Raw genomic sequence first — 17,106 nt, 5'->3', positions numbered from 1 at the left:
CTCCCATGGTCCTTTATTGTTTCTTGTTTATTTTTTTTTTTCAGTAGTTCATTGTTCTAAGTAGGAGGCTAAAACTTCAGGATGCTTTTTTCTTGCTGACAGTTTCCTCGGCAGTTTTCTGGACAGAGGTTAGAAAAGTCTCCTTAGATATCCCAGGGGCAGGTACAGATAGGGACTAAGCAAACAGAGTCTTGAGAGGAAAGAGACGCTGTGATCAACCCCAGCTGTGTGCCATTAAGCGCACACTGGGCACTCCTGTGGGCTGTACTGAAAGGGATGGGTCAGAGCCGGAGTTAGATCCCCAGGACACATTTCAAAAAACTAGGTGTAGTAGCATGTACTAACAGAGACAGACATGTCGCTGGTGTGCAGTCCTAGCCTGCTTAGTAAGCTCCAGGCCTGTGAGAGACCCTGTCTCAAAATACAGAACAAAACATGGTAGATGATGCTTAATGAAGGCCACCACGGGAAGTCTTCTCCTGACCTCCACATGCATACGTGTGCAGATTATCCCCCCGCCACACACACACACACACACACACACACACACACCGTGCTGGTCTGGGACTTTGACAGTGATGATCATACAGGTGGAGAACATTATTAACTCCAGGTTTATGATTTCAGTTATTTACACGTACATCGCTACTCTTAGATGTTCTTTTAAAATGAGGTCATGCATAGAATTTTAAAATGACAGCTATGAACCCACAATTAAGAGTGAGATATCTTACGTTCTCAGTTTCAGCCCCAGGTGTACACCGCGGCCACTAGGGGGTTTAGAAGGGCAATATGAAAAGCAGCTTCTTCCAAAGCACTGGGGCTGAGTGGAAGCCAGGCTCTCACTCTGTGAAAGATGCTACTCACTGTTCAGGGTTAATGATGGGGTCCTAAGCAATAGCCCCTCCACTCCACGCCATTAAGCTCCAAAAAGATGAGCTGTCTGCAGGGTAAAGCACCCCTGCCTCTTGTCCCTAGTCTAGCTGTTCTCCTACCTAAAGGCACCCTCTAGATATCAATACAGCAGCAATGAGGAAAATTGTACAGAGAAGAGGGGTGATTAAAAGTCAATTGTGTTTGAGGATAAAACAATAAAGAAACTTTCTTCCTGTCTCAGTAAAGACAGGTCAAAAGCTTGAGTTGACTTTAGCGCAACTAGCTCTGGAGGGTGGATGCTCACTGGACAGCCTGCACTTTCCCTCTGGTCTATGGCGTGATCACACAGGCACCATGCTGGCCTCTACATCTCTTCATATAGTCCTTGTAAAAGATGGTTTATTCTATGTGTATGAATGCTTTGCCAAATTCATGCAGCGGGACACCAGACGCCCAGAAACAAGTTAGAGATGATTGATATGAGATGCTCCATGGGCTCTGGGAACCCACCTCTGGTCTCCGGAAAGAGCAGCAAGTGCTCTTAGCTGCTGAGCTATTTCTCCAAAGGAACATTCATTCATTCATTCATTCTTCTTTTTTTTTTTAAGAATGAAGACCCAAAAACTATTTTTAAAGTAGTAAGATGTTTAAAATAATGACTAAAGCCCAGGTAAGTCAGAGGTGACTTTTATTTTTAAAATAAATGTTCTAGGCTTAGTAACATTTCAGAATTTTAATTTTTCACTTTTGCCATTTAATGCATGATAGTGTCAACGAATTTCTTCGTCACAGTATTTTCTGAAGAGTTTTTGCCCAACTTGCAAGTTGATAAACATCTTTGGTCAGATTTTTCATATAACTATGATGTTTGGAACAACAATGAAAACAAAACCAGCAACCCTTGTGATCATTCAAATTAAATTTGGTTCAGAGGCTTAGTTTTTAAGAGCCTCTGGCTTCTTACAGAGACTCAGAAATATGTGAAACTCATTATCTTACGATCCACGATGGGTCTTTGGCAATTTTTGGGTTCTCTGGTCCAAGTATAGCCAGGCTGTGTGTGCTCTTCCCGATGCCAAGGTACCTGCAAGGAAGATGGCACATCGGACCGTTTTGTAGTTTTTCAGTGATCAACAGGAAGCCTTCGCCTTTCCGAGTTCCCCTCCCCCAGCTAACATAGGAAGCCAGGGCACACATACTCACTTATGGCTCACAGAGGTCAGTTGGTCATGGCTGACAGCGAAGAGCTGTTCCCGGTGTGCCTGCTTCATCTCATCGGAGAGGCCATACAAGAAGTGGTCCATTCCTGAAAATTAAAACCCGAAGTATGGGTGGGGAAATGGCTTGCACAGGGGCCTTTGTGCTCAAAATATAGTGGGGACACTCATGTCACTTTACGGTGTGCTCCTCAATCCAAAAGGTTACGTGTGCAAGAGAGATTCAACTTGACATCCACCTCAGAGTACCGATGAAGAGTCAGTATAGGTCACATGGGTAACAATACTACCAAGAAAAGCAGCATTGAATAACAATGTGGCCAGTCTTGTGCTGTGTCAACATGCCTTCCTTTACTCAAACTAGCTATCAGATCCCCAGGGAGCTAAGTTACAAGTGGGTGTGAACTGCCAGAGTCAGATGCTAAGACCCAAACCCAGATCTTCTACAAGAGCAATAACCACACTTAACTGCTGAGCCATCCAGTCAGCTCCGCCCACTTTGGTTTTTGGGACAGCGTCTCCCTCACTAGCCGGGAGCTCACCAAGTAGGGTACGTATGCTGGCTGGCTGACCAGTGAGCCTCAAGGATCTACCTGTCCTCAACTTCCCTGTGTTTTCACCTGCCTGAAGTTTTACATGGATTCAGCTCAGGTCTGAACTCCGGCTTAACAAGTACTTTACTGGTGGAGGTGTTTTTAAGGTCAGTGTTCAGGAGGTCAAGTGTGAAAGTCATAACACAAAGGACAGAGATGGGAGACTCTGAAAGAACATAGCTGCTACTGTGTTTCATTCATGTCAGTCAGACCCATGACTAAGAAAACTGTCTGGAATTCTGCCCCAGGACACCATGCACCCAGGTTACCGGCACGTGAAGTACCTTTTTCCGATGGGGCAACAGGAGAATCCACAGCAGAGAAAACAGAAAGCTTGGCTTCATCGATGTCTTGCTGGGTGAACTTTCCAGACTTAGCCCAGTCTACAGCCTTCCCAAAAGACTGCAGTGTTTCTATGGAGTTTGGATCCCTGGGAACCCGAAAGAGCCAATACTGAAGCATTATATTGGGGATGGGGGTGGGGGAATCTATGATAATCACGTGGACTTAACAGCTTTAGTTTTTGTTTTTAATCTGATAGTCTACACTCTACACAGCCCACTGACAGAGCAATGTCTCTGGGGAATTGAAATCTGATAAAAATAACAATTCACAGCACACACTCCATTTAATACCCCAGTCACTTGCTCACCCCACTGCTCGACTGTGACTTCATCTAGAGAGGAAGTCACATGGATGGCTGGGTGTCAGGAATACCGAGACTTTATAGAAAAGCCGTGGAAAAGAAACACATTCAACCAGTCCCTGTTTCCCCAGGACAAACCCAGAACGTCCAGAAATGAGTGGGAGCTGGGGGATTTCTGCAGTACTTTCTTGTGTCTAAATCTCCTCTTAGCCCTTTAAGCTCACCACCAAGGACTGAGGACTTGTCACTGAGCCTCTCCCTGCCTGCAGTTCTGTGGTCCAGTTAGGACAAGGAAAACGACATCAGTGGCAAGGCCTTGTTTTTAGCACGTTGGCATACAAGGCTTCAGGAAATAGTGCCTGAGAGACTGACATTTACAGAAAATCTTAGTGTAACAACAGTCTCGCACCTGTGAAAACCCAATGAACCATATCCTGATTAGGTTTCTACAACAGAAGTACCTTCAGAAGCCGCTGATTGCATTCTACAAAAACAATCTGATTAGGAAGCGAGAATTTTGTCTAATGTAAACGGTGCAACAACACAACCCTTACACCACTGTGTCTGATCCTTGCTGCAAGAAGGACACAGTTTGGAGGTTAGTTGCTCAAGACAGGGACCAAATGAACAGATGTAACCTTCACTGAACCAGTGTTCACATGGAATAGTGACACTTTGAGTGAACAGAGCCAGCGGCTGGAATGTGGGTGCTTTCACACAGGAAACAGGACCACTCAGAGACTCACCTGTAAGAGTAAAGCGTGAAAATCCCGCTGTGGCTGAGTTTAGCACCTCCACCATAGGCACCCCCCTTTTCTCGAATTTCTGTATGCAAGAATTTCGCCGTCATTAAACGGGCAAGGATCTTAAGACTGAAAAGAAGAAAGCAAAAAACAAGTTAGGGCATGATTCACAGAAAGTATAACATTAGAAGCAACGCCAAGAAATGGGGTGGATAACTGACAAAGAAAACTAAAGTCTGGTTAGGCTGTAAGGCCACAGGCAGCGGGCCTTCTTCCAAGGCTCTCTGACTTCTCTATCTGGTGTGGGAGGTCCTTCTGTCTAAGTGTTGCCTTTATTGATTAATGAATAAAGAACCTGCTTGGTCTATGGCATGGGAGGAGAAGAGCGGAGTCAGAGAGAAGCCATGGAGCCACCACCAGAGTCAGACATGCTGAAACTTTGTCAGTAGGCCATGACCTCGTGGTGATGCACAGATTAATGGAGATGGGTTAAATTAAGATGTCAGAGTTAGCCAATAAGAAGCTAGAGCTAATGGGCCAAGCAGTGATTTAAATAATATGGTTTCTGTGTGATTACTTTGGGTCTAAGCCAGCCAGCGGCTGGAAACCAACAAGCAGCTCCCTCCTCGAACATCTATCAGTGAGCGCCTTTCTGACCTTCTGAGGGATGGCAGAGCACAGAGCCTAACCATTCCTCAGAGGAATCCAGAGCTGCCCTTCATTTTCAGATGCGCTTACTTTCAGAGATGCATCAGTCTCAGTGGCTGCCACTTCAGAGGCCAGCCTGTCTTTCTCCTTGTGGATCTGTCCCTCTGCAGGACTCCTAGGGTACACTATCCAAGGACCTCTATCTGCCACTTTCAAAGTTTCCCTGCAACTCTCCCATACTGCACACCAAGCTGTCAGGATGGCGGATGCTGACTGTTAACTTGAGGGGGCACATATGTGAAGGAGTTTCTAGACTGAGTTTACTGAAGTGAGAAGACTGAGCCTGAATGTGGGCGGCACCATCCACGGGCTGAGGTCCCAGACTGTACAAAGAGGAGAGTGTGAACTGATCACTGGCATCCACTGCTCTCTGCTTCACGGCTGTGGGCACAGTACGAGCTGTCTCAGGGTCTTGCTGCCATGGCTTCCTCATCCTGACAGAATGTAGCTTCCAGCCATGAACCATAATAAATCCTCCCTTTGGCAGTGACTAATACACTATTTTGCCTTTTCTTCTTGGTGGCTTTATGCCCTTGTTGATCCTTGCTGATATTCTTGCTAATATTCTTCAGGGTGATTGATGGATGTGAGTGTCTGTGTATATGTGTGTGTTTGTGTGCACACATGCAAGAGAGAGCGTGTGTATCTCAAATGTAAGCATATGTGTTCATTCTACATTCATCAGACAGTTTTAAGATGTAATTAACAATTGTTAAATAAATAGGAGATTAAGTCAATCAATTTGAAGGACATTTGCATTTAGGGGAATAAGAATGTTGCTGTATACAGGACTGCTTAGTTCACAAGAATAACACTGTATACAACACTGGGCATTTTATCCATAAAGCTGCAGTTTATTGACTACTGGTGGGGCTGTGCGTTCTGCATATGAACTCTTGCTGACTGGTATAGTCAGAACATGTAGGTGATAGACAGGTACAATGTATCACAGGGTCCAGTGTGTGAAGCTAGTGCAGAAATTTTGTGAGTACAAAGCATCCTTCACTCCTGTCGCACTCACAGGTGGACCTCGTGTGTGTGTGTGTGTGTGTGTGTGTGTGTGTGTGTGTGTGTGTGTGTAGACATGCATGTGTGCATGCGTGCATGTATAGGGGACAGAATGGTGAGTATCTTCCTCGCTCAGTCTCTATTATAAATCACATCGCTTAACTGTCATGTGTTGCTTGTGTTAGCTGAGTACTGACTCTGGGTACAGAGTAGGGTCCCTCTTCTCAGACTAGAGTGTTTATCTCAAGTGTCCTGAGACTTAGTGTCCTGGGATAGGCTGACCCTATCTCCCTGTGACAAGGAGAAAAGAAAACAGTCCAAAGGGCTTTAAAAACATTGTGCCCTAAGAACAGCAGGAAAGCATAGTAGTTCTAGAAGCTGGAAGCCTCCCAAGGGGACAACACCGCCCAGACTTTGAATCTGGATGCTGGCTGGCAGCTTGGGCAGTGTTCATCCAGTCACTTCTGCTGGGTACTGTAAGTGCAGGATTTGATATTCTGATATCAACTGCTTCCTTGTTTGCTGTTTGTTCTTTTACTTCTAGCTGCTGTGTGCTACTCAGTAAACTAATTCGTTTGTAGGTGGATGTTCAGCTATCATGGCCATTCTACTGACAGAATGTTTTATTGCTGGACACAGTATTTCTCACTGCGTCTGGAGTCCACTGATTTAGCCAGACTGATTGCTCAATAAGCCCCAGGAGTTGGCCTGTCTCTGCCTCTGTGGCACTGGGGTTATCAATGCCACCACATCTGGCTTTTCTGTGGGTACAGGGAATCTCAACTCAGCTCTTCACACTCTAACAACAAAGCCAGCTCCCCAGTCGGTCCCCTCCCTCGCTTCTATCATGCTGACAAACACTCTCATTGAAGTCCAGATGTGAGAGAGGGGACGCGCTTGTACCCCTGCTCCTACCTGGCATGATCTGGATCGGCATAGGGGACGGTTCTGACACACTCGCCAACATAGTTCACAGGGAAGGGCAGCACGAAATGCGTCTTCATCTGGCAGGGTTTGAAGGTGGGGTCCTGAGGGGCAGAGACCTATTTTTCAGACTGGGCTGCAAAACCAAATGTGGTCCACAGGTAGTAAACCCAGTCGGCACCTCCCCAGCCTCTCCATCTCCAAGGGAGTCACGAGACAGGCTCTGCTAATCCGGCACATTGGAAACTCATGTAACAGTATACTTACGAACTAACAAGAAACACCCCACATTTGGTGAGATGCATTAAAAGGTAATTACTATTAAATTAAAAGCATTCCTGATTGTGGCTGACTTTCCAGGAATACATTAAACCACCGTACTCTACAAAGACCCAGACCAAGCGACATCATTATGGAAACCAATGAGTACAAAGGGATTATACAGGGATGGATGCCACGGCCTAACTGGAGGCAGCTGCTGGGGCTTAAGGAGCATACACTACGTTAAAATGTGGGTAGACTGTAAAGTGATGAGACTATTTGGTAGGGTAAGTAGAGGCTTACTAAGAAATATGATATCCATTCTGGGCTGTCCCAAGGGAAAAGGCTCAGGGTGGACATGGCAAGAGACAGTGACTCCCCGAGTCTATGGCTGCAGCTGAGTCCTAGTAGAATGCTGACAACCAGAGTGTGCTCAAACACGCAGCAAGGAGCCCGACAGCCCGTGGTCACTCACTGTTATCAGCTTTCTGATGATCTGGGAGCCGCTAACATGCGCACTGCCACGGGGGCCACTGTGTGTAGGTTTCTGAAAAGAAAAAGTGTCCAAGAGTCAAGAGAAACTTCCTTGAAACAGGAAGATATGGCCGTTAAAAAGTCCCCAGAGCTCCTTCCACAGGTTAGTTAAGGAAGACAGGCTTCATGATGTAAAGAAGTGAAATTTTAAACAGACGATGAAAATCAGCTACTTTCTGGTCATAAAACTGTCTTTCAGAGCCAGTGAGATGACTCAATGGGCCTAGACTTGCAAGGTGGAAAGAAACCACCAATTCCTACAAGTTGTCTATGACCTTCACACGTACACTGTGGCACATCCATGCCCCCCACATACAAACACAGAAATAAATGTAACAGCAACAACAACAAAAACAATGACCAAAGTATCCCTGTATCTAACTATCGTCCAAAGCACAAACAGCCTATCACAGGCTACAGACAGAGGGCCAAAGGAGCAGTGGGTTATCACAGGCTACAGACAGAGGGTCAAAGGAGCAGTGGGCTATCATAGGCTATAGACAGAGGGTCAAAGGAGCAGTGGGCTATCACAGGCTACAGACAGAAGGTCAAAGGAGCAGTGGGCTATCACAGACTACAGACAGAGGGTCAAAGGAGCAGTGGGCTATCACAGGCTACAGACAGAGGCCAAAGGAGCAGCGAGTCACTTCCGTGTGGTCTCTCTTTACCGGGTGGTAAAGATGTCAAACAGACAGGGAAACCAAACAACAAATGGAAGAAGGAACACGTGAACCAGCAGAGAAGGCACTAAAATAATTCCTACAAGACCTGCAAAGTGTCAGCCTTCTGCAGTGCAGGTGAGGCTTCTAGGGACTCAAACTTAAAAACAACACAAACCTTTGCAAATCAATCGCACTGATAAGATTATCACTGACAAGTATTGTGCCCAAGGATAAAATCTGTGAAATAATGAGCCACAGGGGAATGGCTCTTACCAACTTGTGTCTGATTCCAAGCCTGACAAAATGCAGGGGACACTTTCATCAGATCAAGGTTTTGGGCTCTTTTTTTATGTTATTACATCCTAGGCCCAAATCTGCTCTTCCTTATCGGGAGAAAGCTTACCTACAAGCATGAACAAAAGTACATGGGATAGAGTCTGAATTCACTTAGCTAGGCTGATTAAGTCATTTAATCCTCCCATGTACTTGTCTCTCCAAATATAACCATAAGGATATTAATCCCTACATATGTCATGCTATTGAGAACAGTGACATGGTTCTGTTACCTCGACAATATGTGGGCGGACAGGTTTCCGTTCCTTTTTGCTGCGGCCAACATTTCTAAGGAAGTTTTCCACCTCTTTCTCTGCCTGAGGCATCTGCTGAGGGGTGGCATTGACTGAGCATCTGCGGAGAAGAACTGTAAGTGTAAAAACGATCTCAAAAAAAAAAAAAACCTAAAACCTTTATTTTACTAACTCATCACATTTTGTATAAATGACATAGAAATGTGAATTAACTTTGTTTTTGCTATAAAAATACTAAATAAATGTTCAAAAGAAACACTATCCAGATGTAGAAATCATGCAGCTGTCTCATTCTCTAGAGTGGCTTTAGGATCAGTGTGGTCGATGTGACGTACGTGTCACGCCTCACGGCTGTTAACACAGTTTCTGAAGAGCAAAGAGAAGAGCATGAACTCTATCAGCTTCTACCGGTGCCTTCAGGTTTATAACAAAAAGCAGAAAACTTCACGAATGTGACGATCCACAAAAGCATTGGCCAATTTGAAACCACAAACTTGTTGCAAAGTAGAGAATTAAAAACAAAACTTATGTATGCATGGCCTACATGTACTATGTATAGGCACATATGTGCAGATGTCCATGTGCAGGTGCCCACGGAGGCCAGAACACATTAGATTCTCTACAGTTGGACTTACAGCTGCTCAGTGTGGGTGCTGGGAACTGAACTCAAGTCTTCCGCAAGAGCAGCAAATGTCCTTAACTGCTGAGTCATCCCTCCAGCTCCAGTAAGTCAGAAATTTAAGATGCCAAAAACATTTTAAAACACCCTTTTACAAAACTCCTCCAGACTTGAGAAACTCACAGAGCTGATGCAGGTTTCCTCCTTCCGGTGTTAAATTCACAGCAGTCACTATTGAATAAATACCATGTATGGGCTCTGTACTCACTGCTTGTACATATTACTGATTTTATTGCATATAAGAAACTGGCAAAGACAGTTTTGTAGAGAAGGAAACAGACATTCTAAGCTCCCCAGGCTGGTCTTGGATATTTACAGAGAGTGCTGGCTAAGTTAGTCTAGGGTGTGAGGGTGAACACAGAAGGAGCCAGCCTAGGGAACAGGTGAGTGCTAGGGTGTATGACTCCTGGGGAGGGTTAGCCTAGAATGGAAGAGTGAATGCTGGGCCAGTCTGGCCTGGGGCATCATGGTGAATAAAGCCTGGGGTGGAAGGGTAAGCGATGAATTCTGTTGGCCTGTAGTGGAAGGGAAGGAAATGCAAGCTGGCCCACAAGACATCAAGGCAGGAGGAGCACTGATAACATGAGGCCCACTCCTGCCAGGTAGTCTGCCCTGTGGCATCCGTTAATGATTTTCAAGAACTGATTAGAGAAGGGTACCAGGAGAGGGGGAGAGCAGAAAAAGACAGGAACCAGAAATCTATGCAAAACAGTAGCTTTAATAATGAGTTTTCTTGTTAATCATCAGCGACTACTAAATCAATATTAGTGGTAGCAACAGACACTGCATATAATCTATGGATACTTCAATTTTATTCACGCTCAAGCCTGAGTGCATAAAGCTAATTTAATGTGCACAAACTGATAGAAGACACTGGTTGCCCTGGCTAGTTTTATGTCAACTTGACACAAGCTAGAGTCAACCAAACTGAGAAAACCTTAGTTGAGAAAAATGCCTCCATGAGACCCAGCTGTAAGGCATTATTTAATTGTGATTTAGAGGCAGGGCCTAGTCCATGGTAGGTGGTGCCATCCTTGGGCTGGTGGTCCTGGGTTCTACAAGAAAACAGGCTGAGCAAGCCGTGAGGAGCAAGTCAGTAAGCAGCATCCCTCCATGGCATCTACATCATCTCCTGCCTCCAGGTTCCTGCCATGCTTGAGTTCCTGTCTTGACGTCCTTCAGTGGAATGTGATTCTGGATATGTAAGAAAAATAAACCCTTTCCTCCCCAAGTTGCTTTTGGTCATGGTGTTTCATCGCAGCAACAGAAACCTACTAAAACACTGGTCTTGAGCAAGATAACCTTCTCTAGGTCTCACTGGTTCCTTGTTTATGAAATATATACTTTTAAAAGAAAAAAAAAACTTTTAAGCTGGTGCCCTAAGTCTACTTTGTAGTTCTAGACTTAAAATTAGTTGCTTTCTTCTCCACTTCACCCAACTTTTATTAAATTAAAAATGCTATCCTTTGATTTTCACAAAACATTATTTTGATGTCTGAAGCAATCCTGTAACTTTACACCTACACCGGTATACTTTCTGTTTTGAAGATAAATTCAGGTAATTACATCATCACGTAAAAAATATTGAAAAATGGCATGCCCTGAAATGGTATGAATCCTAAGATCTGTTTGGGAACAATTGGGGCACCCACCTCATGTTATCACAATTTAGTAGGTATTTCTTGATCCGGGGGAGCTTTCTCAGGATGGGCTTGATGTCTGTCATTTCTGCAATTCTTTTCATCAATCTTACCTGATCCAAAGGAGGCAGACACTGAGTCAGACCACACTGACAGTCAATACACTGCACAATTCAAACAAATTTTAGGTGATAGTCGTGGTGGTTGGGATGAGAAAAGCCCTCCGTAGACTCAGGCATTTCAACACTTGGTACCCTGATGGTAGTGCTGTTTGGGGAGATTATAGAACCCCTTGAAGTTCAGTCTTGCTGGAGGGGGTAAGTTCCCAGGAGTGGGCTTTGAGGGTTTATAGCGTCACCCACTTCCTGTTCTCTCTCTCTGCTTCCTGAGTATGCAGGAGAATGTCTCCTCTGCTTCTGCCTCCTGTTGACATGCCTTTTCCACCATCATGGACTCTAGCCCTGTGGAACCACAAGCTAAAACAGATCTCTTCTTCCTTAAATAGCCTTTGGCTATGATGCTTTATTACAGTAGCGGGAAAACACCTATCACCAAACTATTTGTGATTCTCTCGAACTGGGAGTCCTAGAAAGGCATGTTGCAGAGCACAGCGACCTTCTTGGCACCTTGTCTACACTACATTACTACACTAACGTAGTCATGTTTTAGTTTTGAGCTGTCTCTTTATTCTCTGGACAGGTCTGAAATGCAAACAGCCCCAACACTGGTCCTGCCGGACCACTGGATGTGTCCTGGTTTTGTGTGCACATGTGTGTTTACTGCAGCATCACTTGGGTGGTGCCGAGGGAGTATGTGGCACATAGAGGAAGGGAGCTCAAACAGATACTATCATCCATGGAGTCTGGGAATCAGGAATCAGAATTAAGCCAGGCAGTGGTGGCAAATGTCTTTAATCCCAGCACTCCAGAGGCAGAGACAGGTAAATCTCTGAGTTCGAGGCCAGTCTGGCTTACAGAAATGAGTTCCAGGACAGTCAGGGATACACAGAGAAAGCCTGTCTGTGTATCCAAAATCAGGAGAAAAAAACAAAACAAAACAAAAAAAACACAAACACAGAATTAAGTTAGAAAGCTAGCCTTCTGGTTTCAGCGTGTGTGCATGGCCATGTATTTTCATGGCCATGCATGCAAACATGTTTATGTGGAGGTCAGAGGCCAACTTCAGCTATCATTCCTTAGGGTCCACCCACCATTTTTATGAGACTCAGTCTCTCACTGGCCTGGGACTCCTGAAGTAGGCTAGGCTGGCTGACCAGCAGTCCTCAGGGATCCACCTGCCTCTGGCACTGGTATGACAAGCAGAAGCCACCAAACCCGGCTTTTAGAAAGCTAGCTTTCTGAGATAAAGTCATTCATTACTACAGAACACTACCAATTCCCGGAAGCCTTGCTCATCGAGAACACACACCTGTCCTTGCCAGTGCTCACCTGATCCATTCCACTGAAGGTCTCCTTTAAGTCCCCTGAAGGCGTGAGTGTCTTGCTTGCTCTGAGGGATGCATAGAGATGCCCCGAGTCGGGAATGCCATTGGAGAGCTCCTGAGCAGTCATCTTCACCAACACTTTGAAGTGCTCTTCTTCTTCAAAGCACGGGCTGCAAAAACACAGCGAAGTCTTGGAGACTGACCTGGTTTCACTTTGATACTGCAGCGAAGTTACTACAGGGTAACCCAGAAAACCTTTCAAAATTTGCAGCGTGCTTGGGAATTAATTACAGGTAAAATCAGACTAGAATCTGACAAATGGAAGAAAATCCCTCGGGAAAGCATTTCAGAATCAGGTATGCCCATCTCCCACGTATAAATTCATGGCACAAGTAAAGTTACTTGTTAAATATTTCACTCCACAGATGCATCATGTCTGGCAGGTTCCGTTCCAGGCAGAGAGATGAAAACAGCACACCCTACATCAGCAGGAAGAAACGCAGAGGATGACATTAATTATGGTACCAATAAACACAAGGGCACTGCAGAGACACGCCTTTGACTATAGCCATGACGGGGAGGGAAAGGCTACCTGCTCGTAGGTGTCCAGCTGGGAGTCATCGGGGAGCACGTGGGGTGAAACAGTCATGCCTCCCGTCTTCAGCTCAATCTGCTGGGCTTGCTCTCTGTAGTCCAGGATGCCACAACCCAGCCTGATGAGCCAAGAAGGAGCTGAGTTACCAGAGCTGCCCATTATTTTCAAAGACCGTACAGGTTACATGTGCTAGTCCATAACCACAACTTTCCACATCTCCTGTACAAATCATGGTTCCTGAATATGTGTTTGCATAAAGCTCTACACAGCTCACGTGCCCACTCACTGAGGTACCAATCCACTTCTCCATTTGGAAACTCATGCCCAGCATCCAGGACACTAGATCCTTCAGCGGTTAGTGCCCGCAGCTAAAGATAACAGGATGAATATGCTTTTACAGCCTTTAGCTTGGACAGCTTTCGTGAGTGCTCTCCTCCCCTTAAATATTTTCAAACATGCGCCATTTGCTCAAATATTTGGTGATGGAGTGGGAGGGAACGGAGAAGTATCTGCAGAAATTCCCCGTGTGCTGATGTATTCAGAAAAAACATTACCAGTCTGAGCCCAGAGCACTACTGTGAGGTGTTACTGAAAACCGCTTTAAAAGGACAAATACTGGGAGCTATTAACATGGTTGAGAACTGGGACAGAACTTCCTAAAAGTCAAAGACACATTTTCCATGCAATCCAATCCTCAGCTAGCATACTGGCTCCAGAGTCAGGCAGCATTTAAAACACACAAAGCAACTTTAAGTCCATGAAGTGCGCATTGGACTAAGGAGCAGGACCAGCCACTGTGCCCGGTGGTCTAGGATTCCTACACTTTTTCTTACATCCTATTGTTTTATATGTTTACGTATTTGCCTGCATGGATGTCTGTGTACTATATGTGTCTTGGTGTGCACAGAGATCAGAGGAAGATGTCAGAATCCCTGAAACTGAATTTATAGATAGCCGCGAGTCACCATGTGGGTGCTGGGAATAGAACCAGGGCGTCTGCAACATCAGCAAGTGCTGCTGGGTCATCTCTCCGGCCTTACTTTCCCATAACAGGAGAGGAAGTCTGCAGCTGTTATTCTCTTCCCGTAGCTGTCAAGAAAAACTCCAGGTGCCATTTCTAATCTATCCACACACTGGCCTGTGGGGGAAAACAGGCACTGCAGAGTTAGCTCAGAAGAAAAGCAGAGACGAGGAGGAGGCTGGGCCACCTGCACAGACGGCTCTCAAGCTATACTATTCCTTACACGGAACTGCTCTATTTCCTGACAAAGTGCACTGCCCTGGCTTCAAGAGTTTCGGTGATCCATCTGGACAGATGCCTTCCTAAGTGTTACCTGCTTTTCTGGATGCGTATATTATTGCAATATATTTACAGTAAGAAAGTATACCAGAAGAAAGCAAATAGCATTGCACGTGCTGTGACAACACTGAGTTTTAAAAACAAGATAATTCCCTGGGAGGTGACACCATCAGGGCATGAAAATAACACAAATACTCACACACATGTGCGTGCATGTGCACACACACAGATAAACATCATAAAAATATGCGGAGCAGCATGGATGTGCATCTATTATGATCCAAAACTCACTTGGTCAGCACATTGCAGAAGAGAGGCACATAGGGCCTCAACTCCTCTGGAAGGGTGTTTAGGCTGGAAAAGGCTCGGAAATACACCATGCCATTGGTGGGCTGGGGGCAGTACTGCACGGGAACGTCTCCAGCTAGAAAAGATAAAAGCAATCCTTTTAGTTTAATTACTAAAATTTGAACGGGTTTGTTGTTGTTATTGAAGCAGGGTCTCATGTAGAGAAAGCTGTCCTCGAACTAGATGTTTACCGGTGTTCTTGATTTCTCCTGCTGGGATTAGAGGTAAGGCGGCTTTCATGTCTGGTTTAAGCAATGTTGGGATGGAACGCAGAACTCTGTGCATGCTGGGTGAGCTCTCTACCAACTGAGCTACATCTCCAGCCCCTCATCATTCTGTAAGAAACCATGCCGCTGCTATTCCAGGATGAAGGCTTAGAGCTTGTAAGAGAACAGACACAGACTGTTTCCTACAGCTGATCCGCGCTTCCTTCCCGCACCTTCCTTACAGTATGGGACGGAAAGACTGCAGAGGAAGGGAGCCCCTGCTTGCTGAAACACTGGGATGGAAAAGAATCATGCTTTCTGATTTCACAGCCGACTCCAGCAGCATCTGTGTCAGCTTCACCTGCATCTGAGCCCTATAAAGAAAGCTTTGTTTCATCAGCATGCTTAAGTCCGTGTTGATGGTCATTCCCATAGCACCTGACTCCATTGCTGCATCTGTAAATGCTGCTGGTCCCCCTTTCCAGTGAGGCCTCCCACCCTTCAGAAACAGTGCATACTGCCCTGTCCTCTACAAGCCCTCACGATGTCACAGGACACTGTGACCTCAGGGCATCTCCTCATCTCTTGGGGCAGGTTTTCTGGAGTCTGTTTTATATCCCCCTGTCTCCGAGCACAGTACCTAACACTGAAGAGGAATGAAAACTTTTGTGGATGATTGATTTATTGTCTCTACTTCTTGAGATTCACTTCTAAATAAAAATGCAAGAGGGACTGAAGGGATTACTCAGTAGTTAAAGTGGCTGCCTCCCAGGCGTCAGGATCAGAGTGTGCATCTCCAGACATCCATGTAAAATGTCATCCAGGCATGGCAGCCCACCTGCAATTTTAGCTCTGAAAGTCAGAGATGGGACTCCACGGAAGGGGCTGTCTAGCAAGACTAGTCATATCAGTCAGCTCTGGGTTTGACTAAGAGACCCTGCCTCAATAAATAAGTTACAAAGTCAATGGAGAATTATTTCCAATGTCAAGCTCCACATGCACATGCCCCCCACATGTTCACTCAACCACATACATGTACATCCAGAGTCACTCACACACACACCCATACCCACACATTAAAACGATTTCCAGGAGTACTCATTCCCTCCCTCCGCCCCTCTCAGCTATATACACAAACCTAAGCCAATAAATCAGATATGGAAAGTGAGACAATCACTGTTAAAATATGCAAGGCAGGTTAGAGATGCCTCACAGGGAACAGCACTTCTACCCCGGGGTTGGCAGGCAGTGCTTGCCCAGCATATGGGAGGCTCCCAGTTCAAAAATCAAACCAGATGAAACCCATCTCATCATCCACAGTGCACAGTAAAGCCCAACCTCTCAATCAATAAGAAACTACTTATGGCTACTCACAAGGTCACATGGCAACACCTTCCGGGGAAATGCTATTCGAGAGACAATTGTCTCTCATGCTATCAAACACAATCAAAGGAAAACAGCAACTCTGAGATCTCTAGCAGTGAGACAGGAGGCCAAGAGCACCCCCAGACTCTGTCCTTTCTCTGTAACTCCGCAGTGCCTAACCTTGCCAGGTGCTAATTTTTCCCCACACATCCTCTCCCATGGTGACAGGCAAGCTAAAGAACTAGAGTGAGTGAAGGGCAGAGGGTTCCTACAGTCTTCAAAAGCCTGTCCGAATTCAACTATGGGGCTAACATATCCTCCCAATTCCAGCAGCAGTGAATTTCCTTGACACCATCAAATCTACTTACAGGAAGAAACAAAGCTTCTTACTGAATGAAGAACTCTATCATCATTCAAGTCAAAATAATTTGCTAGGACTGGAGAAAAGTTCAGTTGGTGAAAACAAGGGCCTGAGTTTGATCCTCACAATCCACTTTTTTTTTAAAAAACAAAACAAAACAAAACAACAACAACAACAACAAAAAAAAACCAAAGGAGCCAGGAGTGGTGGTGCACACTGGCGAACCCCAAGCTGGGAGAACCCCAAGCCTGGCTGAACTGCAAAATTCCAAGTCCCAGTGAGCGACACTGTGGTGACAGTGTCTTGAAAAACAGGTAGATTGTACCTGAGCAGACAGAAGCTTAAACTTTGGCCCCCACACATACACGTACATACACGCACATATATGCATATGCATGCACATACACAA

At 45.5% G+C, this 17,106-nt stretch overlaps 1 protein-coding gene across 1 annotated transcript in view; it reads right to left on the bottom strand.

Annotated features, from left to right (window-relative positions):
- Nucleotides 1-1,547: 1,547 nt before the first annotated feature.
- Nucleotides 1,548-17,106, bottom strand: part of Pitrm1 (pitrilysin metallopeptidase 1) — a 30,965-nt gene continuing 15,406 nt past the window's right edge. The window contains exons 16-27 of the mRNA XM_048460903.3: nucleotides 14,709-14,841; nucleotides 13,115-13,235; nucleotides 12,925-13,001; nucleotides 12,527-12,692; nucleotides 11,091-11,191; nucleotides 8,739-8,859; nucleotides 7,452-7,523; nucleotides 6,707-6,819; nucleotides 4,079-4,204; nucleotides 2,971-3,116; nucleotides 2,080-2,182; nucleotides 1,548-1,960 (exon numbers count right to left, since the gene is read on the bottom strand). Coding sequence (XP_048316860.3) covers nucleotides 1,867-1,960; nucleotides 2,080-2,182; nucleotides 2,971-3,116; nucleotides 4,079-4,204; nucleotides 6,707-6,819; nucleotides 7,452-7,523; nucleotides 8,739-8,859; nucleotides 11,091-11,191; nucleotides 12,527-12,692; nucleotides 12,925-13,001; nucleotides 13,115-13,235; nucleotides 14,709-14,841 — 1,373 coding nt within the window. The 3' untranslated portion in view covers nucleotides 1,548-1,866. The remainder of the gene's footprint in view (nucleotides 1,961-2,079; nucleotides 2,183-2,970; nucleotides 3,117-4,078; nucleotides 4,205-6,706; nucleotides 6,820-7,451; nucleotides 7,524-8,738; nucleotides 8,860-11,090; nucleotides 11,192-12,526; nucleotides 12,693-12,924; nucleotides 13,002-13,114; nucleotides 13,236-14,708; nucleotides 14,842-17,106) is intronic.

Source organism: Myodes glareolus, chromosome 14 (genome assembly GCF_982192425.1).
Source record: "Myodes glareolus chromosome 14, mMyoGla1.1, whole genome shotgun sequence".
NCBI lineage: Eukaryota > Metazoa > Chordata > Mammalia > Rodentia > Cricetidae > Myodes > Myodes glareolus.
Note: the sequence above shows the minus strand (reverse complement) of the source record. Positions and strands in the feature narration are given on the sequence as shown.